Source organism: Mesoplodon mirus (genome assembly GCF_964341445.2).
Source record: "Mesoplodon mirus genome assembly, chromosome: 15".
Classification (NCBI taxonomy): Eukaryota; Metazoa; Chordata; class Mammalia; order Artiodactyla; family Ziphiidae; genus Mesoplodon; species Mesoplodon mirus.
In genome coordinates, this window is record NC_138991.1 from 27,316,818 (window position 1) to 27,342,413 (window position 25,596).

At 44.6% G+C, this 25,596-nt stretch overlaps 1 protein-coding gene across 1 annotated transcript; it reads left to right on the forward strand.

Annotated features, from left to right (window-relative positions):
* Positions 1 to 10,082: 10,082 nt before the first annotated feature.
* On the forward strand, positions 10,083 to 11,297 carry ZCCHC3 (zinc finger CCHC-type containing 3; the record flags this gene model as incomplete). Its single annotated transcript, XM_082644501.1, has 1 exon — positions 10,083 to 11,297. One exon carries the CDS (start codon positions 10,083 to 10,085, stop codon positions 11,295 to 11,297), a length of 1,215 nt encoding a protein of 404 aa, XP_082500627.1.
* Positions 11,298 to 25,596: the final 14,299 nt, after the last annotated feature.

The window sequence follows — 25,596 nt, forward strand, 5'->3', positions numbered from 1 at the left end:
CGGGGCTAGGGAGATAGGGCGGGGGGGAGGGCGGGGTCAAAAGACCTTGGGACAACAGCCGGCGAGTACCCAGCCAGAGATAGGTTGGGCGCACGCATGCGCGATCCACCGCCCCTCCATACGCCTTTTACGTATTTCGGAAAGACGCGCGCCATTAGGGAGAATGGAAGAAGAGTCCGGAGGCGTTGGGGCCCCGATCTTTTGCGATGCCTATTTGTTTGGCTTCTCCAGCTTCCTTGTCTCAGCGTGGGTCGCGCGGTAACCAAAGCCACTCAAACTTCCCAGCGAGACCTGCCGCTTTCTTGCCTGTGTTGGTCTCCAAGGAAACGGACGCAGACTACCGAACGCCTAGAGGAACGAATATCGCAAGGGAAAAAGTAGCTCTCTCCACATTCTTCTCATCGTGGTTTCAAATTCCCCTCAGCTGGCCCAGCCTATCATGCTAAAGAATTATGTCATATTTCTCCTCTCAGCAAACCTCCATCAATTCCTTCTCCATCCTTACTCTTGGCTAATGACGTTGCTCCCTATTTTACGAGGAAAATCATGGGGCTCAGTAAACTCACAATTTCACATCACTTCATTTACCCACCTACATGCCTCCCCCCTGAGACTATGTGTAAACTGCCTACTGACACCGATTCCTACAATTGTGCACTGAATCCTGTCCTCACTCATTTTCTCTATGAAATTCCCTGGGCAATTCCCGTTTTCTCCATCACCCTTTCCTCTGTATTATTCTCATCGCTTTACCAACATAGTTTAACTTCTCCTATTAAAAAAAAGTGACCACTTAGCATCCAGCTACCCTCCCGTTTCTGCTTCACTTTACAGCAAAACTTCTAGAGAGGTTTGCCTACTGTTTCCCATTCCCTTCCGCCTGTTCAGTCAGGCTTACCCTGTCCACCTCTCCTCTGGAACTGCCCTTGTCAACGCTACCAGTGACCTCCGTTTTGCTAATCCCCACGGTCACCTCTCAGTCCTCATCTTACTCAGCCTGTCTGCAGCATTTGACACAACGGATCACTCCCTCCTTGACACACTTTCTAAACTGGTGTCCAGCAAACCACTCTCTTGTGTTGCTTCCTACCTACTTCTCTTCTCCTTTCCTGGTTTCTCCTCTTCTCCCTTTACTCCCAGGTCGCCCCAGGACTCAGACCGAGCCCTCTCTTTTTCTCTGTCCATTCTCACTACATTTGTGCTCCCTTCCGGTCTTGTGACTTCAGATGCCAACTCTAGATGCCTCCCAGACTCACTTCTCTAGCCTCCATCGAATTCCAGACACATACATCCAACTGCCTACTCAACATCTCCACTTGGGCGCCTAAGAGGCAACTCTAACACTGAATATTTCCCCAAAAGCATTCTTCTCCAACTCAAAGTGGCAACTCTCTTCCTGGAGTCATTCTTTTTCATTCTCCACCCCCACTCTCCCGCACCACACGGCATGAGGGGTCTTATTTCCCCCCACCAGGGATCAACCATGCTGCCTGCAGTGCGGAGCCCTAACCACTGGACCTGGACCTCCAGGGAATTCCCCTGCAGTCATTCTTAACTCATCTTTTGACTCATCCTCATCCCACAACCAAATCTGTCAGCAATGCCTTCAAAGTAATCTGGAATAAGACTGCTTACTATTACCACCACCCGTACAAACATATACCCCACTTTCACTCTGGGACTACAGTACCAGCTCCCACCCTTACCCCACTCCAGGTCTCTCCCCACACCCCAGATTTGCTAGATAGAGAACAGATTTTAAAGTGCATTCCAGTTTAAAATATAAATTGGAGGGAGCAAATAATTTGAAAGCACTCACACTTCAATAGGGGAATGTTACTATAGAACACAAGGCCAGAGCTCCCAACCTTCTCCCCCTCCTAAAAATCATAGGAAAATGTTATAAATAGCACTGCACGCTGCGGTCAACAGAAGGGACTGCTATGGTAAAAGCAATCAGCATGGATACTCTGGCCATTCAAGACCTTCCCAGCTGCCCCTAGGGCTGAGGGAATCACTATGTCAGGCACCCCATTTGCAGAGCCACAGCACTGCAGCAGGGAAGCTCTGCCAGGAAACCAATAAGAAGTAAGAGGTAGCAATATGTGGTAGACCTGGGGGGTTGTCTACCCAACAGCCATTCCTCCCCTTCATCCCAGCTAATGGACCCTCATCTTGTTCAGGTGCTCACTTGCTTTAGAGGAGGCAGGTCCCAGCCCCAGCCCCAGTTCCAGCTCCAGTTCCAGCTCTGGTAGTCATGATTGGTCTGAGCTAGGCTTGGTGGGCCCATTTCCCTTGCCATTACAGGTTTGGTCATAGGCATGGGATAAAAGTCTGACCAAGGAGACAGGGTGGGAAGTCTACTCAGCAACTTTGGGGAAAGACTGTCATCACACTTTTATAAAAAGACATTGCAGAAAAACATTCCCTTGTCTATTACTAGACATCATCATATCTGTGTGACACTGCTGGAATTGTGGGACTGTGAGGACAGTTAGCTGAAGAGGACATCCTGGAAATGGAAGAAGAAAGTTGAAGAAACCTGTTCCTTAATAGCAATGCTGAGTCATTAAGTTAACCAATCCTGTCACCTATCTAGAAAGTACTGGAGATTAAATAACAAATCACCTTATTGAGTGTGCCATTGTGAGTTGAGTTTTCTGGTACTTTCAGGCCAAAAACATTCTAATGAAAGCTACATGTGAAAGAACAACATTGAATTCACTTCCAGGTCTCATCTCTCTGCTGTCTTCTTGTTGCACATGGATGCTATTCTTCAGTTGTCTCTGTTCCCTCTTCAAATCCTATCCAGTCCTAAGTGTGAGCATAACTTCCTGGGGTGACTTGGAGTTGCCAGGCCAAGCTTGGCTTTGCAGACAAACATGGCTTCATGGGGGCTGTGGCAGATAACCTTGTGGTGAGTTTTTCATCATCTGAACAAACTACAGACCCTGGGGCTAGTGCTGTGTGTCATTGCTCTGCATCTAAGCAGTCAACAGTGCACTGGGTTGAATGGTGTTCCCCCCAAATTCATGTCCTTCCCAGAGTTTCAGAATATGACCTTATTTGGAACTAGGGTGGTTACAAATGTAATTAGTTAAGAGGAGGTCATACTGGCAAAGGCTGGGCCCTTAATGCAATATGACTAATATCCTTATAAGAAGATAAGAGACCCAGACACAGTGAGAATGTCATGTAACGAGAGAGGCAGAGATCAGAGTGGTGCATCTACAAGCCACGGAGCCCTGTCATATTCATGGGCCATCTTCAGCTTGGCCACATCTGTGTGAGCCCTTGTCAATCTGGATGAAGAAATATCATCAGGGGCTTCCCTGGTGGTGCAGTGGTTGAGAGTCCGCCTGCCGATGCAGGGGACACGGGTTCGTGCCCCGGTCTGGGAGGATCCCACATGCCGCGGAGCGTCTGGGCCCATGAGCCATGGCCGCTGAGCCTGCGCGTCCGGAGCCTGTGCTCCGCAACGAGAGAGGCCACAACAGTGAGAGGCCCGCGTACCACAAAAAAAAAAAAAAAAAAGAAATATCATCAATACTAGTCTGAAAGACTCTGGGTTCCCTGAGCACAATGAAGATGTCCAACAGGGTGTCCTCCTGGACCTACTTGGTGGTGAGAGGATATAGGAGGACAAACTTAGTCAAGTAGTCCTAAAGAGCCAGAATCAATGTGCATAGCCTGATAGGATTTGCTTGCATGCTGATGAGATAGATTTGGCATCTTCAGTTGAGCATCTTGGAAACTACCAGTTTGGACCCCAAGTCATACTCTACAAGGTGCTCCTTTGCTGGCAGGGTCTGCTGAGAGTCCAGTACAACCTGACGGTATCACAGAAGATGCTCTTGTACCTGTGTTCCAGCTCACTCTCCATGCACGTGCACCAGCCACACCCAATGCCAAGACAGGTCTCAGAAAAATGTCAAAGAGTTTGTCCTCGTGGACATGATACTGGGCTTCTGATCATGTCCCCTTCATGGACTCTACCAGCTTCTCATTCCCATGGAATAGGCTGATGTTGATCCAGGTCCAGACCCTGAGAGTCAAGTGGCCCTTTCTTCTCTTGGCCTTGGCCTCCTTCTCTTGGGTCAGCTGGCTACATTGCTCTTTCATGAAGAGGTTGCAGTTTATAGACTTGCTTTCCAACATCTGTTGCAAATACTGAAGTAACAGCTCACACATGTGGTCCCACGGCACCCAGCCTTTGCAAGTCCACTATCTTCTCCCTCTGGGACATGATTATTATGCCAGAGAATAAGCATTTGGAGGAAGGCTCACAGCCCAGAGAGTGTAGACATCCATGCTAACATTGCACTACCGAGTGAGAAGGAAACAAAAGAGAAGCAGCAAAACTCACAAAGGAACAATTTCATTGGGGAGGGAGTAGAACATGGTGAGTCAAACATGAGTCAAGGTTCCAATCCCAGCTCACCCTTAAGCAAGTTGCTTCATTTCTCTGAACCTCAATATATTCGTCAGTAAAATAGGCATAATAATGCCTACTTCACTGTTTCATTTTAAAGACTGACTAGCACCATTGTGGTAAAGACTGCTAATGGCTTCCAATATCCACTCTACTTTCTTCTGTAGTATTAGAATTTTTACTGGGCACATGGGCTGACCATTTCACGATCTCATTTCCATGGATGGACCTAGAGATGATCATACTAAGTGAAGTAAGTCAGCCAGAGAAAGACAAATATCATATGATATCACTTATATGTGGAATCTGAAAAAAAAAAAAGATACAAATGAACTTATTTACAAAACAGAAATAGACCCACAGACATAGAAAACGAGTTTATGGTTACCAAAGGTGCGGGGGATAAATTAGGAGGATGAGATTAACATATACACACTACTATATATAAAATAGATAACCAACTAGGACCTACTGTATAGCACAGGGAACTATACTCAGTATTTTGTAATAACCTATAAGGGAAAAGAATCTGAAAAAGAATGAATATATGTATATGTACAACTGAATCATTTTGTTATACACCTGAAACTAACACAAAATTGTAAATCAACTATACGCGAATAAAATGTTTTAAAAATTTAACCAAAGAAGTGAAAGATTTGTTCAATGAAAACTACAAAACACTGATGAAAGTAACTGATGAAGACACACACATGGTGTGTATGTGTGTATGTTGCAGGGAGGGCAAAGTTTTCCCAAAGTTAGGAAGACTATTTAAAAATAATTATATGGGGCTTCCCTGGTGGCAGTGGTTGGGAGTCTGCCTGCCGATGCAGGGGACACGGGTTTGTGCCCCGGTCCGGGAAGATCCCACGTGCCGCAGGGTGGCTGGGCCCGTGAGCCATGGCCGCTGAGCCTGCACGTCCGGAGCCTGTGCTCTGCAACGGGAGAGACTGCAGCAGTGAGAGGCCCGCGTACCGCAAAAAAAAAAAAAAAAAATTAATAATAATATGGATAACTTCCCTATGTGGAGGAAATCCCAGGGGAAATACTTTTATGACTGTAACAGTTGAAACCAACTTTTTTACCTGAAAAAAAATTGTAATAATGTATGATGGAAAATCTTTATAAACAGACTCCTAATAGCAGTAGTACTTCAATGTGTCTAATTAAATAAGTTTCAACAGCCTTTCTTGTCAGTATCTGGCTATCAGAACTTGGAGGACTTTCTCGTGTTAGGCAGACTCTATAAAGTGATGAGGTTAATAGGTGAATCCTGTCCATCAGGCAGTGGGTGTGGCTCTGTTGTCCTGAACACAGTCTTTGATTTGTGTGTGCTAGTTATTTACCTGACAACCTCACCATAAGGCCCTCCTTGGTTCTGGGTCCCTAAACATTGACTGACAGTTTATAGTTTTGTCTCAGTTGTCAATATAAAAATAGCCCAATTATCACCTATCTTAACAAATTATCACCTATCTTAACAAATGTTTCTAACCTGAAATTTATCTGAGTATTGAGTCTCAAAATTGATTAGTACCATCTTCCTGATGGAGACAGCTACTGGTCTATTCTTATACACACACCGAGCCCTTTACTCCCAGATCTCTCCCAGAAAACAGAATAATGTCTACATGCAGTTATTTTTGCTGGAGATTAAAATTTTTCAACAGAAGTACATTAATATGTCTATATGTCCAGAAAAATAACTTCTGGTTGAATATCATTGTGTAATTTTTATTTTTATTTTTTTTGCGGTGCCTGGGCCTCTCACTGTTGTGGCCTCTCCCTTTGTGGAGCACAGGCTCCAGACGCGCAGGCTCAGCGGCCATGGCTCACGGACCCAGCCGCTCTGCGGCATGTGGGATCTTCCCGGACCGGGGCACGAACCCGTGTTCTCTGCATCGGCAGGCAGACTCTCAACCGCTTCGCCACCAGGGAAGCCCTGTAATTTCTTTATAATTGCTTAGGCTCTAATTAGCAATGATTTAATAAAGTACATTTGAAATGTATCTGTTATAATGAAACCTTTTAGTTTTAAGGAAAAATTTTTAATGAAATATCAAGTGCATAATGTAACAGTTTTCTCTGGACCATGTTATCCTGTTAAAATTGCTGTATTGTTAATTAATTAAACAGGTGTAATCAGCACCTGGGGAAAAAAAGGAGCCTAGCTTGTGTGCTAATACAACCATGAATTTAAGTTGTCAGTAAACAGTAATTTTGATGTAGGCATGGTTATCTCCATTTCACAGACATGAGGCAGGAGCACATAAGTGGCTAACCATTTAAGCTTTAGAGTTGGGTTGATGAGGGTTCAGATTTTGACAATCACTAAGCTACTACAAGCTTTGTGACACTGGGCAACTCTCTTCCATGATCGAGTCTAATTTCCTCATCTGTGAATAGGAACAATAATTCTAACCCACAGACTTTTTTTCTCTCTTGCTCTTCAGAACCTGTTCTTTCAAAGTCCACCTCAAATCATGCCTCCTCCCCAGTCTTGCAACTAGCTCTTTAAAAATAGCGCAAATTCCAAAACCCTGTCCATAAGAACCCAGACTGAGATGCCAAACTGACCAATTCTGATAACCCTCTGTGGTGATAATCTGCCAGAAACGAGTAAAGGCTGCCATCTTCAGATGGCTTCGGTGCCCATCTGCACTGCTTTGCTCGCAGGATACCTGCCTGGCCCCGCAGCTCTGGGTTCAGTGATCTCTGCAATAGACCAAGGTGACTGCTGGAGCACTGCTGAGGAGAATGGCTGACAATTTTTGAATAAATTCAGTGAGAAATAAATATAAATGTTCAGTCTTTTATCCAATTCACAGTGCTGAGAGTGATCATCAACAAGAAATAAAAGTAAAAAGAGAATATAGAAAACCTGGATCTGCAAAAGTTGACTTGAGAAAAATGGCATTGACGGAAAGAATGGCCATACTCATACCAACAAAATCTTACGATAGAAGAAGATATGGTTAGTAAAATTGAGATGGAGCCAGCCCTAGTCCACAGATCAAACCTTTTCAAAATACTAACAGATATTTTAATAGTCATAAACAAAACAAAAATGCCTAATATATGTTGGTTACATAAGGGGTCCTGTCTAGTGCAGTAAGACAAGAAAAAGTGTAAGATCTAAACAGAAAAAGAAAAAAACCTTCGTTATTTGCAGACAATATGATTGTCAACATAGAAAAGCAAATTGATTCCAAAAACCATTGGAAATCTTAAAAGATTTCAGCATTGTTGCTAGATATGAGCTCAATACAAAAAATTCAATTGTGTTTCCTTTAAATACTGAAAACAAATATGTGATTTCTAAAGATACCATTTACAACAGCAACTAAGGCACCTTGGAATAAATCCCCCCCAAAATTATACAAAATCTTTAGGAAGAAAACTACAAAATGTTATTGAAATTCATAAAATAAGACTTACATAAATGAGAAATCCAGGAGGGTCACTAATGGGGAGAGTCAGCATTACAATATGGCAATTCTGTATAAATGCAATGCAAACCCAATTAAAATCCCCAAAAGTGGTTTCCTGGAATTTAGTAAGCTGGTTCTAAAATTTATACAGCGGATCCAAATATAGCTGAGACAACCTCGAAGAAGAAGGAGAAGGAAGAATGTTTCCCATTAAAAAAAAAAAAGAAACTAGAGTTAGGCTTCATTTTAAAAACAGGAAAATCTGGCCACAGTGGGAACGATAATTAGCTGGAGTTGACTAGCAGCTGCCCCTTCAGGTAGAATATGTGCCCTCCAGTTCTCCCAGCACTTTTCCTTATTTAAGGTACCTACCTTGTAGATATTTGATTGTGTGTTAGTTACCTGGGGTGGGCAGTTAGGGTGAGAGGAATAAAAGAGATTATTTAAAATACATGGGTTCTGTTTGGCTATGTAAATACCCTCACCATGGAAAGATCTGAGCAGGCAAGCAGAAAGAGTAAAAGAGTGGAATGCGTGAATCTAAGACTTTGATGCTTCTGGTTAATGATCCCAGTACGATCCTGGGGATGTGTGGCAGAGAAGGGATGGATGAGAGCACGTCGAGATTTATAAAGTGAGGGAATCGGAAGGTCCAAATAGCACAAGAGTTGGAGATGCTGTCTTCCTGAAACCAGTACTGGAATCGGAGTAAAGGGAAAGATCTTAAGAACTCACAGGGACTCCCAGATGCTAAGCAGAACTGCAAGAGAAATAGGAAAAAATCCAACACCGGCAGAAAGGAAGAATAACCTTCCCTGGAAACCCATTGTGGACTAAGCTCTTTGACACAGGTTATCTCCTTGGACCTCCAAATTCGTCCTCTGAAAGTAGATATTAATATCCCTTTGTTATGGATGAGCAAATTGAGCTATGAAAACTGAGGTCATTGGCCCCACGTGACAAAGCTGAGATTTGAAGCAGTCAGATTCAAACTAGGGTCTCCCTGAGTCCACAATCCTTTTCTTTCACTAAACCCAGAAAGATCACTGGAGCACCCTGAAACACAAGCAGCTATGGTAAAGAAAACAAGATGACAAAAGGTGGTATTAACCCCACCCCCTCAACTACCCAAATGTTATCAATGCTTCTGAAGCACCAGTTGAGACAGGTGAGGTAGGAATAAGGATTGTGTCCAGTGCTAACTTTAGTTAGGGAATCTGTGTGAAGGCGTTTCCTGGAGAGTCTGATCCAGAGTCCTTTATCCAAAATGTCAGAGTAAAGAAGTAGAAGTATAAGCCACCTATGCGTGGAGGCTGCCTGTTAACTCTGCCACTTGGCCAAGTGATTTAACTCCCATCTCCAAGCCCCTGCCTCCTGTAAAATGGTATAATTACAACATTGTTTTGGAAGATTCCATGTGATAAAGCTTGTAGTGTGCTTAGAACAGTATCGAACACTTAAGCGCTCAATATAATTGTCATCATGAATATGATGGAGGTCTTCTTAAAAAATCATTCAGTATGACTTACTTAGAAATGTATCAAAAAATAAGGAGTGATGGATACAGGCGTAGTGTGATAGGTATAGTAAAATTTTAATGAAAGATAAAATAGTTTAAAAGTTAAAATGTTCACTTGCAAAATTCTTTCCACTTTTTGTATGTTTGAAAATGTCCATAATCCAACGTTGGAAAAATAATGCATTGTGATCTGCTTTGGGAGGAGGAAGGGCTAAGTTTTGTCTTTGTTTTTTTAATAGAAAAGGTACAAAAATGAAAACAAAATGGGCGAAATCTTCCTCAACTCTCTCCCGCCTTCGGGCTGTGGGGCCGTTAGTAAAACTGCTTGAATGAAATCATCGAGGACCGCTTGCGAAATACCAAATCCTCGAGAGCGAGGCCCAAGGCTGCCAAACCCTCGCGAGGGATAGGGACGCGCTCCAAGCTCCGCATCCCACTTCGGTGCCGAGGAGGTAGGGTTGGAGCGAGCACTAACGGAAACGCAGCCAGGCCGTTACCAGGGGGTTCCCGGCCCGCGGCCGCTGACCGCCGAGCGCCGCAAGTAAATACCTTAGCGGGGCGGGGGGGAGAAGCGTCGAATTTCAAAAAAAAAAAAAAAAGAAGCAGCACAAACCCCCACAGCCCCGGGCGGGCGGGCGCGCGCCATGGGCGCCCTTTGGCTGCGGGAGTGAGTGGAGGATGCTGGGAAGGAGGTAAAATGGCCACCGGCGGCGGCGCGGAGGAGGAGAGGAAGCGGGGGCGGACGCAGCTCCTGTCCCTTGCGCGCCCGGCGGCCCGGGCCGAGGAGGCCGAGGGCGGCCGCGAGAAGATGGGCTGGGCCCAGGTGGTGAAGAACCTGGCCGAGAAGAAGGGCGAGTTCCGCGAGTCGCGGCCTCCGCGGCGGGAAGAGGAGGGCGGTAACGGCGCGCGCGGCGGGCTCAGCGCCCCCGCGGGCCTGGCGGCGCCGGGCCTCGGTGACTTCCCCCCGGCCGGCCGCGGGGACCCGAAGGGCCGCCGGAGAGACCCGGCCGGCGAGGCGACGGACGCCCGCAAGAAGAAGGGCGCAGCCGAGGCCGGCAGGAGGAAGAAGGCCGAAGCGGCGGCCATGGCGGCCCCGGCCAAGCCCGACGCGGCCGAAGACGCGGCAGAGCGGCCCCCCCAGGACGAGCAGGCGACGGCGGCTGGCCCCGCGGCGGGCCCGGGCAAGGGCCGCTTCCTCGTGCGCATCTGTTTCCAGGGAGACGAGGGCGCCTGCCCAACCCGGGACTTCGTGGTGGGCGCGCTCATCCTGCGCTCCATCGGCATGGACCCGAGCGACATATACGCGGTCATTCAGATCCCTGGTAGCCGGGAGTTCGACGTGAGCTTCCGCTCGGCGGAGAAGCTGGCCCTATTCTTACGCGTCTACGAGGAGAAGCGCGAGCAGGAGGACTGCTGGGAGAACTTTGTGGTGCTGGGGCGGAGCAAGTCCAGCTTGAAGACGCTCTTCATCCTCTTCCGGAACGAGACGGTGGACGTGGAGGACATCGTGACCTGGCTCAAGCGCCACTGCGATGTGTTGGCCGTGCCGGTGAAAGTGACCGACAGGTTTGGGATCTGGACCGGGGAGTACAAGTGCGAGATCGAGCTGCGCCAGGGGGAGGGCGGGGTCAGGCACCTGCCGGGGGCCTTCTTCCTGGGGGCCGAGAGGGGCTACAGCTGGTACAAGGGGCAGCCCAAGACGTGCTTTAAATGTGGTTCCCGGACCCACATGAGTGGCAGCTGCACACAGGACAGGTGCTTCAGGTGCGGGGAGGAGGGGCACCTGAGCCCTTACTGCCGGAAGGGCATCGTGTGTAACCTCTGTGGCAAACGAGGACACGCCTTTGCCCAGTGTCCCAAAGCGGTTCACAATTCCGTGGCAGCTCAGCTAACCGGCGTGGCCGGGCACTGAACACCCGCCTGCCTGCCAGGGTGAACACAGAGCCAGCTTACCCCTCTTAAGTGCCAAAACTTTTTTTTAAACCATTTTTTATCGTTTTTGAAGGAGATCTTCTTAAAACTACAAGAGACATCTCACTTTGCCTTCCTAAACCGAGTTTACTCCATTTCAGCCTTTCCTGAATTTGGTGACACTGTCATCAGTAACGACTACCGACCGAGAACTGTAGTGTGCAGATATGTCTCCCCTCCCTTTTTTAAAATTTATTTTCATTTTTGTATTTGGAGATTTTTTTTTCTGGTACTTTTTTACTCCCCACCCCTTGTCTTCTCCCCGGATTTTCATTCTTCCGGCTGCCTTGCTCATCTTTATGCCCCAGTGCTAGGTAGGGGCCCAGCAGTGGTCGGCACTCCATCAATGTTTGTTGAATTGAGAACGCTGTTGGCCCTGGCTTCTGTCAGGGTGTCTGTCTTTGCAGCTCATCCCGCCCCCTGTTAATTTGCTGCTTCTAATCTATGTGGTCTGAGAATTTGTGAAACCAGTGTTGGTAGAAGTGTGTGTAACCTGAGTCAATAGGCTCTGAATGGTGGCCAAGGGCCTCTCTTACGGCATTAAAATGCATGGACTTTGTGACAGCGCTTTCAGTGGCTCAGAAGCCATTCTTCACAGAATCAGAATCTAGAATTTTCCTGCTGGAAAAGACCTAAAAATTGGTCTAGACCAATCCCCTGGTTTTCCAACAGATGAAACAGGACCAGAGAGGTTAAATGACTGGGTCAAAATCACATAGCTGTCTGGTGCCAGAGCTAGCCTAGAGTAGAGTTCCCTGACCCCAAGCCCGGTGCTCATTCCACTACCTCTCACACCTCACAACATTTTCCTCAGCACTTGAGGGCCCAGAAAGTCTGCTCTTTCAAGAATAATGAGCCCAGCGGATGCTAAGAAATCATCTGGGGAAGGAAGCAGAAGCTTTGGCAGGAGCTTCAGAATACTTGGGAGATACGGAAGGGACAAAGGAACATAATCCAGGGTGTACTCACTGCCCCCTGGGGTACCATGTCTGGATTAAAGTGGCCCTGCTCCTTTGTGGCCTTCCCCTTCCCCGTTCATTGCCATCAGTGAGAAATAGAGGTGCTCCTGAGTAAAGAAAGGTTTACATTTGCATCTTAGCCTCAATAGCTAGTGTCCCCAGAGAAGCAGCCGACTGGAGCTCATCTGCAACCTCCGGACTCTCAGGAGAAAGACAGAATTCCAAGGGAGCTGTTAACTCTGAAATGTACTTGGGAAATAGGCCAAGCTAGAGGGCATTGGGTCTACTAAGTGTTATCAAGTTAAAGTAGAAAAGGCAGTACACTGCTTTTCTTTTAGTTTTTGTCTTTCCTTTATGTTTTGCTATTACCTTGTGGCTTAGAATGTAAAATCGATTGTTTAAAGTTTTGTTCTGAATAAATATTTATCTTTTGTATTGCTAACACTGCTGCACTATTTTCTTTCAAAATGTTAGATGCATAGGTTCACAGACCCTAGTTCAACCAAGGCTTCCCACACACCATTTGTTTACTCTGCATATACAGTTCCAGCCCCGCAGGCAACACTTAACACCTACTGTGTTTTCCCAGGCCCTTGGGAGTTGTTACCTAAACCTTTGCATCAAAATCACTTAGCATAGTGTTAAAACTAAAGTGTTAAGTCCTAACTCAGTTCCAAGCAATCGGAATCACTGGAGTGAGTGAAATATTTTTAGTAAGCACCCCAAGCAACTCTGATGGGCAGCCAGGTTTGAGACCACAGTTCTGAATGGTACTAACAAGACTGAGAGGGACTGCCCTCAGGAGATTACAAACCAGTGGGAAAAACTGAGGTAGGTTGTCAGTTTCATCATCTTAACAGTTATTGGAAGTGTGCTGAATTGGATACAAAGTATTCATGGGCTTTAGAAAAAATGCCATCTCTTCCAACTATAAGGGAGGGAGAGAGAAAGGGTCCAGGAAATTTCCCATAGAGCTGACTCACTCCTCCAAGCTAGCCCTGGAGACTCCAGACACAACCCTCTGAGGGATTTTCTAGCCCTGAGGTGATAGGATGATCTGATCCTAAGAATTAATGTTCCCAGTGTATTGATTCTCTGACTCAGTGATTTGAGGGTATTTCCAGAGCTGCTCTGGTACAGTTGAGGCCTGGTTGGCTCTTCAGAATCCTGCCTTGCAGAGCCAGCTCAGCCTTTCTCCTTCCTGTCTCCCAAGGCAAACACAGTCTTCCCTCCTCCTTCCCTCCCTCCCTCTGTCCTCTGTCTCCCCCGCCTCTCCCCCTCCTCTGCCACGGGTTTCCCTCCCGCACAGTGCTGGAGGCCTGACGTGGGGGGAAAAAGCCTGTATTCATCATAGTCCCCTCCCCCTTCCTCCTAGCAGGCACTGTGCCAAGGAGCCTCCTTGGAAGGAATCTTCCCTCTCTCTGCCCCTCCCCCCCAACTCTACTGGAGAAAGCAGAGGAAGAAACTGTTTCCCTGCCCTTCCCCTCCCCGCCCCCCCATCCGCTCCAGGGCCTCCAGCCTGGCAGTCTGGGGACTGAGCCACGGGCTGGAGCAGAACAAACCTCCCCCAGCTTCCTCTCCTGATCTAGCAGCCCCCAAATTACAATCCCTCACTGTTCATGGGCTCCTGGGAAGTGTGTCGAGATCCCCAGCTTGAGGCTGGCTGACTAGCTGACATTCATTCGTTCAGCTTACAACAATACTGAAGGCCATTAAGAGCCAGACCCGACACAAGGCACTCTACATACACCCGTGAATAAGACTGCACTTGCAGAGGGAGCTACAGATAAGTAATAAGGAAGCAATTTTTAAAATAATATTTAAGTATTTTTTAATGTTCTAGAAAAGAGTATAGAATTGTCTTAAATGCAGTTCTACTAGAAGAGATGATGTCTGGACTGAAACCTGCAAAATGAAGGAGTCAAGTGAAGAAGGAAAAGATATTCAAGCAACAGAAGCAGCCTGTGCGAAGACCTGGAGGCTAGAGCACAGGGTGTGTTCAGGCTGGCTGGAGAGTCACAGGAAGATGTGGTTGGGAAAAGGCCAAGAGGAAGTGACAGGGCTTGTCAGTGTAATAAGAGGCTTGATTTTGTCCTAACACCCTCCACTCTGGCCGCCTTCATTCCATTCATTTAACACTCTAACACTCGTATGTTAAGCACCAACTCTTTCAAGGCAACGGACTGCAGCAAAATAGCCAAGCCCTTTGGGGTTGGAATTCTAGAGTCACACAAATATATAATCTGTAATAATGCATTGAAAGAAACATACAGAGTGACATGTTTAATAAGGAAAACTCATCTGTTCTTGGGGGGGGCGGTCAGGGATAACTTACCAGACAAAATGTTTGAACTGAGATCAAAAGACTATATAAGAAGTTAATTGAAAGGTGGGGGTGAGGGTTAAGTGGTGGTAAGGGTATGAGCCTAGGTTTGCATAAGAATAACAAGTATAACAACCCTATAGTGGGAGGAGGCACAGTGGATTCTAGAAACCAAATGAAAGCCAGTGTTTAGAAACAAACCGCTCTAGGTATTGAGGAAAGTGATGGGCTCTAGCCTGGATATTAGGAATGATTCCTAGAACACCATGGAACTGAGCTACCAGGGGAGCTACAACCTCTCTCACAGTCAGAAAGGAGCCAGGAGGCCATCACTGGAAAGGCCGAGTTTGAGGACACACTGCGGAAGCTGCCACTCAAGGACAGGATGCCACTGCCAATGCTACTGCTAGAACAGTGGAATGTCAAGCCCTTGAAGCCAGAGATCATACACTAGAGTCTCCACAACCTTACTTAAAAGCAAAAACAGCCAAAATTGTTTGACTTCTGCCTACTACCACCTTCCAAACCTCATGTAAGTGTACCTAATTGCTGGAGCCCTAGCTGCAAGGGAGTCAGGAAATGCTTTTGCTTTCCAGCATGAGTAGCACAGAAGGCACATTAACAGTGGGAATGGGAGCTGTCTGCCGACCAAGCACATCTGGCGCAGCCAGTGTGACTACAGTGCAGAGAGGGGGAGGGAGATGATGGTACAAAATAAGACCGGAGCTCTCTTGGGGAGGTCTGGTCAGCCATGTTTAGATTTTGAGTCTAAGAATGATGAGGCGCCATTGAAAAATTTTTGAGCAAGGAAGTGACATGATCAGGGTTATATTTTTAAAAGACCATTCAGGATACTTTGTAGAGAATGGGTCAGAGGGAAGCCCAAGTGTAGAGAAGTCCAGTTTACCAAGGTGACAGATGAGGGTACCTTGGACCTGGATGATGCAGATAGAGAAAAGCAGGCAGGGTAAAGAGATTTTCAGGAGTTTAAGTCAACAAGACTTAGACATGGGCTGGAGGAAAAGTAAGTACCAAGGATGACACCCAGGTTTCCAGCTTCTGCAATTGGATAGATAGTGGGGCCACTCCCTGAGGTGTAGAATAGAGGAGAAAATCCAAGTTTGGGATGAAGGTCTTCAGTTTGATTTTGGCTATGTTGGGTTTGAGATCCCCGTAGAGGATGTCTAAAATAAGGTGTGGGATGGGTGGTTCAATATCCGCAGGCCTTAAATTCTAAGGAGAGCTCTGGGCTTGAGATATAAACACAGGTGTCCTATAGCAATGGTTTTCAAACTCTTTAACCACATTCCACAGAAGGTATACATTTTACATTGCAGCCATCCAACATATACATATACATGTGTATACTTATATATAAATAAACAAGTTTATATAGAGAAACAAGTTTATATAGAAACAAGTTTATATATAGAAAGAAATAATATTATCTCTCTGGGTGGTGTGCTCTGATATTTTCTATTCTATTGCTTCATTCTTTTATAAATGCTTATATGACCCATGAAATTGATTCTATAATCTCCTAACGGGTCATGAGAAAAAGCGTAGGGGAGAAAGATCATAGCAACTCGGACCATACCTTATGCAACTCTGACATGTGAGAGTTTTCCCTGGTGGAAGAAGATATCGTGACAAACTAAAAAAGGACAGCCAGAAAGGGAGAAGGAAAACAAGAGTGTAGAGACACATAAACCAAGGGAGGATAGTTATAAGTGGCAGGGATTAACTGTATTGAGGGCTGCAAGAGGTCAAGTAAAATTGGCCTTGAGAAATGTCAAGATTCATAAGTCAGGATTGAAGAGTGCCCATTGGATTGAATAATGTGGAGGTCATTGGTGAAGACCTTTTAGAGTGTTGGGAGAAAGAGGTGGACTAAGGAACAAGTAATCTTCCTAAAATGCCAGTCTAGCATTCTGACCCTTTTACTCCCTCTGGTGCTCTCTACTGCTCTAGGGAGTCAGCCTAGCATACAACTCCTTTTGCAAGAGGCTTCTGGGCCCCTTTGGGACTTTATTCTCAGCCAGAGTGCACATTTCCCTACTTCATGTCAACTTCAGGTATGGCTGACAAAGAGCAACCCGAAGGAGTTCAGTATGATGGAGTGTGGAATGGTATAAGAGGAAGCTAAGGAGTCAGATCATACCAAGTTGAAGGTGGAATTCCACGAGAGCGAGCGTTACCAGACGTGGGCAGAGCCAGTGGATCCATACAGCACCACTTGCTGGCTTGTCAGAGTGACTAAGAATATTTGGGGGAGGACATGTTTCATGAAAATAAACAGATATATTATGGAGGAGAATGCAAACTTTGCAGAGTTTTAAAATAAAACATGGACCAACATCTTTGGAAAGCAGTTTGTTTGGCACTATCAAAATTTTAAATTTATATAATCTTTAACACAGCAGTCATAGGAAATGAATCTATAGCTAAACTTGGACAGGTGCACAAAGATGTTATATGTCAGATGTTATGTATGTTCACTGATGCATTACTTAAGGTACCAAGGACTGGAAGCAACCTGATTATCAGTTATGTATCAATAGTAGTTAGGCTATGGCACATTCAAATAGTGTAACACTATGCAGCTGTTAAAAAGAACGGCTATTAAAAACCATCTAAGACACATTTTAAAGTGAACAAAGCAAGATATGGTATGCTGTTTACGTTTTAATTTTACTTTTTACAGCTTTGTTGAGGTGTAATTGACAAATAAAATTGTAAGATATTTAAAATGTATCATGTGATTATTGATATACATATTACATTTTAAAATGATGGAATAAATATATACATATGCTTATTTATGTATAGAATAATCTGGAAGGATATTAGTGAAATTGATAACTGTTGCTTCTGAGAAGAACTGGATATTTGGGATTGGGGCTGGAAGGAAAATGTATTTTCCACGGTATATCCCTGGGGGGTTTCTTTGGTTTTGTTTCTAACTATTTCATGTATTATCTCTGGCAAAAAAAAAAAAAAAAAAAAAATTAACAACAAAAAAAAATGCAAAACACAACACAAGACTTCAAAGAAATTCCTGTAGACTCTGTAGAAACAGGAGTCCATTTCCTCTACCTTTAAAAATAAGACATTTTGATGGGAAAGTTTAAAACTCTAGAGCAGCCAAGCCAACTCACTGGTCTCCCTGCTTCCAAGCTTGGTCTCCTTCCACCCAGGAAAATCGTCCCCAAAACAAAATTTGATCACGTTAAGCCCCAGCTTAAAAGACCTTCAAAGACTTTGTGTCCTCCCTGGGGCCCACCAGGCCCTGCCTGGCCGCCCAGCCTCCTCTGGGCCTCACCCCCTCACCCTGGCTGGGCTCCTGCTACTCATTCCAGGAATTCACCCTCCCAGGCCCGAGGTTAACCCTTACCTTCCCTGACCCTCAACTCTAATGCCACTTCCTAATGGCAGCCTTCCCTAACCTCTAGACAAAACCCTCTTACACTCCCCTCCTTTTAGTGGTCACTGCAGGTACAATGATGTTTATTTATGCCACGGTTTGATTGATATCTGCCTCTGTCTCTCAATTTTGAGCTCCCAGAGGGCAGAGACCAGGACTTTTTTTGCTTGGTTATAGTTCCAACATTTCGCACTGTGCCTGGCACATAGTAAAACCCAATAAATATTTATTGCATGAATGATCTAGAAATTACTTGGCTGTGGTTACAGATCAGGATATGTACCTCCTTATCCTTTTTTTATTCCTTTTTTTAAATTGAAGCATAGCTGATTTACAATGTTGTATTAGTTTCAGTTATACAGCAAAGTGATTCAGTTTTACATATATATATTTTTTCAGATTCTTTTCCATTACAGGTTATTATAAGATATTGAATGTAGTTCCCCGTATGGTAGGTTCTTGTTGTTTATCTATTTTATATACAGTAGTGTGTATCCTCCTTGTCCTTTATAAATGACACTCAAAGTATCCCTTAGCACACCTGTCACTGACTCTCTACTGAATGAGGGCTTATTCATTCATCTTCAAAAAGCAAATTCAAATTTTGGGATTAACAGATACATACTACTATAAATAAAATAGATAGACAACAAGGACCTACTGTATAACACAGGGAACTGTATTCAATAACTTGTAATAACCTACAATTGAAAAGAATCTGAAAAAGTTATATACATAACTGAATCACTTTGCTATACACCTGAATCACGGTAAATCAACAATACTTCAACTAAAAAATAATAATAAAAAAAAATTTTTTTTAATTGAATTCACTCCTTCAGTCTTCTCACTTTTGTTAAGGGTTTCCTTCAGCCTGGAGGTCAGGCCCATCCTCCCCTATTCCTCTGAGGGCATATCACTGAGACTTAGCCTGCATGTCCCCCGCACTGTGAGGCACAGTGGATTGTGAATGCCTAGCTTCAACAAAACACTCCCTTATCCCTGGCAAGAGTAGCTCTGGCCCTGAGCCCTGCCCCTTCTCAGGGGGTGGGGTGGGAATCTGTAGGCACAAGAGGAACTGCCCACCCAGAGTCTGTGCCCTCCCTTTCCAGACCATTCTCCGAAACCCCAGAATTCCCTTCCAAAATACCCCTAAGCTCAATTAGAACCTTTGTGGCCTCAACCCTGGGTTCATCTCAGCTGAGGGCAGGTTGCACTGCCTGATGCACCCCTTACAGACCTGAGGCTTAGGTCTCAGAGTAGCTGTTTGCAAGAGACAGCTAGATGTGGCAGCTGGGGTGTCCACTCATACGTGCTGGGTCCCTCACTGATGGGATGGGAGGTAGCTGGACAGGGGTTGGATGCAGGATCCAGAGGGTAGCCCTCGCTGGGCCAACACACCCTGGCACAGACCTCCAAGGGTCCTGGAATTCTAATTCAAACCTGGCTTTTCCAGGTTGTTGTGAAAGTAGATCCGTCAAGGAGGAGAATATAACATATTTAACACCTTAGATTGATGATGGATGTATCACTTCTAACCACAGAGGCGTGTGGTATATGGGCCTCCAATTGAACTCTTGTCCTGGGCACTACAAATGCCCCTGTTTGGTTGTACCATTTCTTAGCTCAGACAAGAAATGTAAGCTCTCTGGGCCTGTTTCCTTACCAGAAAAATGTGTTTAATGGTAACTGCCTTATCAGGGCCGATGAGAAAATGAAATAAAAATTCATGTAAAGGGCTTGGCAGAGTGCCAGACCCTCAGTAAACAGTAGCTCTCATCGTTAGTTTTTCCTTTTTGTCCTCTGGCTATCATCTCCCACGATTTTCTATATGACATCCGAACTGGTCTCTTTCGTAAGATTTCCACACTGCTCCTCCCTCCTCACCCACATAAGGATAACCCCCTATTCTCTCCACCTAGTCAAATCCTACCCTGTCTTCAATTATGGTAATAGCTGCTGGTGACTGCAGTTTACTGTGTTTCAGGCATTGTATTCAGAGGTTGACATGCATTATCTCACCTCAGTTCTGACACCAACACAACGAGGTGGGTACTGTTTATCATTCCCCAAATACAAGGACACTGGTATCTGAAGAGTTGAAGCACTGGCACCTGGTAAGTGGCAGGGCCATTGGGAATGTGAACCCGGTCTTACTACAGAGATAGGTCTCCCAAATGCCTAGTCACGATCCTGTTTGCCGCCTCCTCCGTCCTTCCAGTGCGCCGGCGAGACCTCTCTCCTTCAAGCCCCCATACTGAAGGCTGTCATACCCCGTCAGGTCTGTCTGCGGGCTTTCGGCCTCAAAGGGCGGGCACTAGTCTCACGCCACGTTGCCCACATCAGGGATCCTCCCTCCTTCTCTCCTCTTTCTTCCTCCCTTCCTCCCTTCCTCCCTCCCACTAAGTATCTCGTTCCTACTCTGTGCTAGGCTTTGTGTTCGTTCACATGCACAGTGTTACCAATGGAGAGGTCAAGGGAGGATGGAATTATATGTCATTTTTCTCTTTCGTCTTTAACGCCTTTCTGTTTGTCTGATTTTTTTCCAGTGGGCACGCAGGCCAGGTTTCTCGAACCCAGTTCAGATGCTGCTTTGCTAGGTTGGTTTGGTCGGAGGAAAGCCCTGTCCCCTTAACTCCCAGCCCCCACGCCTCCTCCACCAGCCCTCAAATCCAGGCCGCCCATCCCCCCTCCGGAAGGGGGGAGTTGGGAACGAACGCCGAAATCTGAGTGGCTCTTTCAAGCCTCCGTTGCCGTGGAAACCGGCAGCACAGGCCTTGGCGGTCCTTTACACCATCCTCCAGCGACGCAGCCAATGGGCTATGAGCTCCATCCCAGGCGTCCCCGCCCCACAGCTGCCCGGCAGCCCACCAATGGGCAGGTCCCTTGGCTTACAGTCCTGCCTTCCGCTCAGGGACACCGCCAGTGAGCTTCGGTCCTGCTCTCCCTCCAGTTTTAACGAAGCAACAAGACTCGATTTTTCAAAAAAAGGAATTCTCCAAATTAGAAGGAACTAGCAGTAAAGCCTCTGTCAGTTGCAGCCTGAATAATCTTTGGCTGGTAGTTTATTTAAGAGAGCAAAACTGTTCCAATTAGACAACAATATATGTCATTCTCTACTAAAACAATTTTAGGCAATGAAAATTTAGGCAATGGGATTGATATCTGCTCTACGTGGATTTCTTTCAATATTGGTATTTTCATTTAATTTTAAATGATCAAGAAGCTAGTCATCTTTCCTTGTTTGTATTTCAAATGCATACAAATGAAAGACCCTGAGTCATTGAGACATTGACCTAAACAATTGGTAGCTGACTTTCATTGGACAAAACATATTAAAACTGTAGGATAAATAAATATTTCTCTTAATCCATTGAAGAAATTCCATTTTTAAGGCAGACCATGTAATTGCTTTAACACTCTAAAGTCTAAATAAACTAAATGTGTTTTTAAAACCCTGCCATCTTTTTAAAAATGAACTTTATTTTTTAGAAGTTTTAGATTTACAGAAAAATTGCAAAGATAATACAAAGTTCCTATATCCCCCACCCATCCTGTTTCCTCTATTATCAACATCTTACATTAATATGGTGCATTAGTTACCATTAATAGTTTATTCTAATTTCCTTAGTTTTTACTTAATGTCCTTTTTCTATCCTGGGATTCAATCCAGGATGCCACATTGCATTTATCTCATGTCTCCTAGATTCTTCTTGGCTGTAGCAGTTTCTCAGACATCAACAGGACTTATCACTGTTGTTGTTGCCCTTGATCACCTGGCTGAGGTAGTATCTGTCAGGTTTCTCCTCTGTAATGTTGCTCTTCTTTTACCCCTTTTCATGTTCTCCTCTTTGGAAGGAAGTAACTATGCTTAGCCCATACTTAAAGAGTGGGGAGTAATGTTCTACCCCCTTGAGGGTGGAGTATCTATGTAAGTTATTTGGAGTTTTTCTGCACTGAAGATGTGTTTCTTTTCCTCTATTTATTTAGTCATTTATTTACATCAATGGACTCATAGATACTTATTTCATACTTTCAGTTATAATCCAGTACTGCTTAATTTTGTTGCTCAAATTGGTCCAGATTTGGCCTCTGGCAGCTCTTTTAGTTGGCTCCTGTGTCCCTTTGACATATTCCCATCTTTGTGTGTCTTTTGTTGTTCTTGAGCACTTCCTTACCTTCTGGCACTATATGTTGCCCCAGACTCATCTTGTGTATCCCCTGCCCCAGTCCTAGAATTAGCTGTTTCTCAAAGGCCAGATTCCTCCTATTTCAACTAACAGAACAAAGAAATATATGTGTATATGCTAACCTGTGTACATAAACATATCTGTGAATATTTCTGTATGTAACCATCTGCATCTGTATTAAGGTAAGGTCCTATTTATATTTCCAGCTCTAATCCATTACCACATGAATCATTCTAGCGTCCTCCCCTTGCTCATCTGTAAATTCCCACTCCAACAATGAGAAACCTGGCTCCCACCATTCACCAGTAAAAATGTATAGCAGCATCAGCATTGTTAACCCATACCCCTGTGGGAAACGTTATCAACTTTATGTACACTTTCTTTTGCTTTTAGTTTTACAGACCCCACTCATTTCTAAAGTTGCTTAAGTCAAGCTCCTTTCCCCCACCCGCTTTAATGAGGCTGTTTCATACGTTTGTAATACAGTTTGTTTTGTCACATTCTGCATTCCATTTTGGGATTCTCCCCAGTCATAAATGATTTTTTAATTTTTCATGCATTAAGATTTGCTCTTTCTAATGTATAGTTCTATGGGTTTTGACAAATGCATAAGGTCTTGTATCCACCATTATAATATACAGAAGAGTTTCACTGCCCTAAAAAGTCCCCTGTGCTTCACCTATTCAACCCTCTCCCCACCCCAAACCCTGACAACCATTAGATCTTTTTGCTATCTCTATAGTTTTGCCTTTTTGTACATTTTCTTTTAAAGAGAATACACACAATAGAGTACTTCTGTTGTTGCTCTTGTTACAACTCATTGACTTTTTTTTTTTTTTTTTTTTTTTGGGTGGCGCCACGCAGCATGTGGGATCTCTGTTCTCCCACCAGGGATCGAACCAGCACTCCCTGCAGTGCAAGCGCGGAGTCTTAGCCAGTGGACTGCCAGGGAAGTTCCACAACTCATTGACTCTTTACCATGCTCCATGTCCTGAAATATTATGCTCTCCCATTTTGCAGACGAGAAAACTGAGGCAAATGAGTTGAAGTAACTCCCTAAAAACTCATACCATTGAACAAAGTTTGACTTCAAATCCCGGGTGCTTTGATTGTTTAAAGCCCCAGTATTTCCATGCTTGACTTCTGAGTCACCTATGGGAGTCCTCTATATTTAGCCAATAAGGTGGGAATGACTTATTTCCCAGTTTCCCCAGGCAGTCCCAGTTTATTTCTGTTGTTCCAGCATAATTATTAATAGTGTCCCCTTTCATGATAAAGAATATGGTCACCTCCAAAGGAAAAGTCTAATGAATTTCAGAGTCAGGTTGTGGGAATTGTACTCTAGGAAATGTGGAGATGTACCGATGGGGTGTGATGTGAGTCACCAGTTGGAACCCACTGTCCAGATAAAATCAGCTCCTCCATCTAGTCACCGTCCCCTTCCTTCCCCCAATCTGATTATTCCCCAATTCCATCAGCCCTGCTGGTGCTGCTAAAATGCCCCTGATGCTGTCCTCTTCTCCCCATGAACCTGCCTCCAGTTCTGGTCTCTCCTTGCTGCCTAGTGCTTCTGAGTCTCAAACTACATCTTATGGACTGGCAACCCAGAATTCCGTCAGGATCTTTAAGACTTTGGGATTTCACAGAGAAGTTTAAAAAACTCCTCTCACCCCTGAATAAAACTATTCATTTTAAAATTTGGAGATGGACAAAAATTGACAACTTTTTATTTTGCCAAGTAAGGATGAGGAAAACCTCCATCTTCTCTCTTAGTACTGCCTCTTAGAAATATAATGCAAGCCATAAGTGTTATTTTAACTTTTCCAGAAGCTACATTTTAAAAAGTAAAAAAAAAAAAAAAAAATTAAATAAGAGAAACAGGTGAAACTAATTTTAACATATTTTATTTAACCCAATATATCCAATATGTTACAATCTCAAAAATATTAATGCGATATTTTAATTTTTTTTGCTAAGTATTTGAAAACCAGTGAGAATTTTGCACTGTAGCGTATTTCAATTTGCAGTAGCCATACTTAAGTGCTCAAGAGCCCCATGTGCAGTTCTATACCATTATTCAGTAAAAGAGCCCTGTAATGTACATACACACACACACACACACACACACACGATCATAATCTTTGAATTTTTCAAAGAAGACATTTAGATGAATCAAGAAATGAATTACCTTGTTCTTATTGCTCTTCCTCTTTATTATGAATGTCTTTGAGGACGGTGCTGGTTCAAAGACTGATGTTTTAGAGCTAGGCACAGTTGGGGTGGGTGGAGTTGCATGATGGTGTCTGTGACAGCCACGCCCACACCCGATTTGGCTCCTTCCTCCCTTCACTGAACAGGTATTGAGAGTCTGTGTTGTGCCAAGATCTGCTAAGTGCTGGGGAGAGTGGAAATCAGGTGGGTCCTTTGATCCCATGGAGCTTCTGCTCTGCTGTGGTGTACCAAGTGGGGCTCTGCAGGCAATGAAAGGGTGTATTGTCTGTGGAGAATTTGAGAACAATAAAACTGATTGAACATCTCTCTGCATTTTATTATTACCATGTGCCCGCAATTCTAAACCATGTCAGTGTAAGACACTCCTCTCTGAAAATCAAGTTGTTGGTCTACCTTGAGTCCTAATGATATATTTGTAAGCTTCGAATCAGCATATTTTAATCACTTGTACACTAATAAACATAATCGCCTACAAGGAAGATAATTCAGAGCACTCCCAGCTATACATTCAGCCCCTAACACACACCAAGTCAGACACAGCTACACGCGTTAGTTTTGAGAATAAGTTCGTAACAGTCCAGAATTGTTCAAGCTCGCTTCCTGAGTACTTGTGTCTCCAGCCCCTTTGGTACAACATATGGCTGTGTTTAAACAATAGATTCAAAATAAACAATGATAGCACAGTGATTAGGAAGCTGAAGAACCAGAACTTGAGTTGCTTCAATTCTGTCATTCTATGTGACCACTTGAAGCTGTTGTATTTAAAATTTAACACAGAGAGTGAACAGCCAAGCGTGGTAACTGCAAATTTTATTATTTAGTAAAATAGTATTATATATAATATTGTTATTATTTAGTAAAATTGTGTTTTACCGAATTTGAATCATATAGATTTTTTTATAGATTTATTTTATTTATTTAATTTATTTATTTATTGGCTGTGTTGGGTCTTCTGTTGCTGTGCCCCGTCTTTCTCTAGTTGCCACGAGCTGGGGGTGGCGGGGGCTACTCTTCGTTGCAGTGCACGGGCTTCTCATTGCAGTGGCTTCTCTTGCTGCGGAGCACGGGCTCTAGGCGCACAGGCTTCAGTAACTGTGGTACACGGGCTTCAG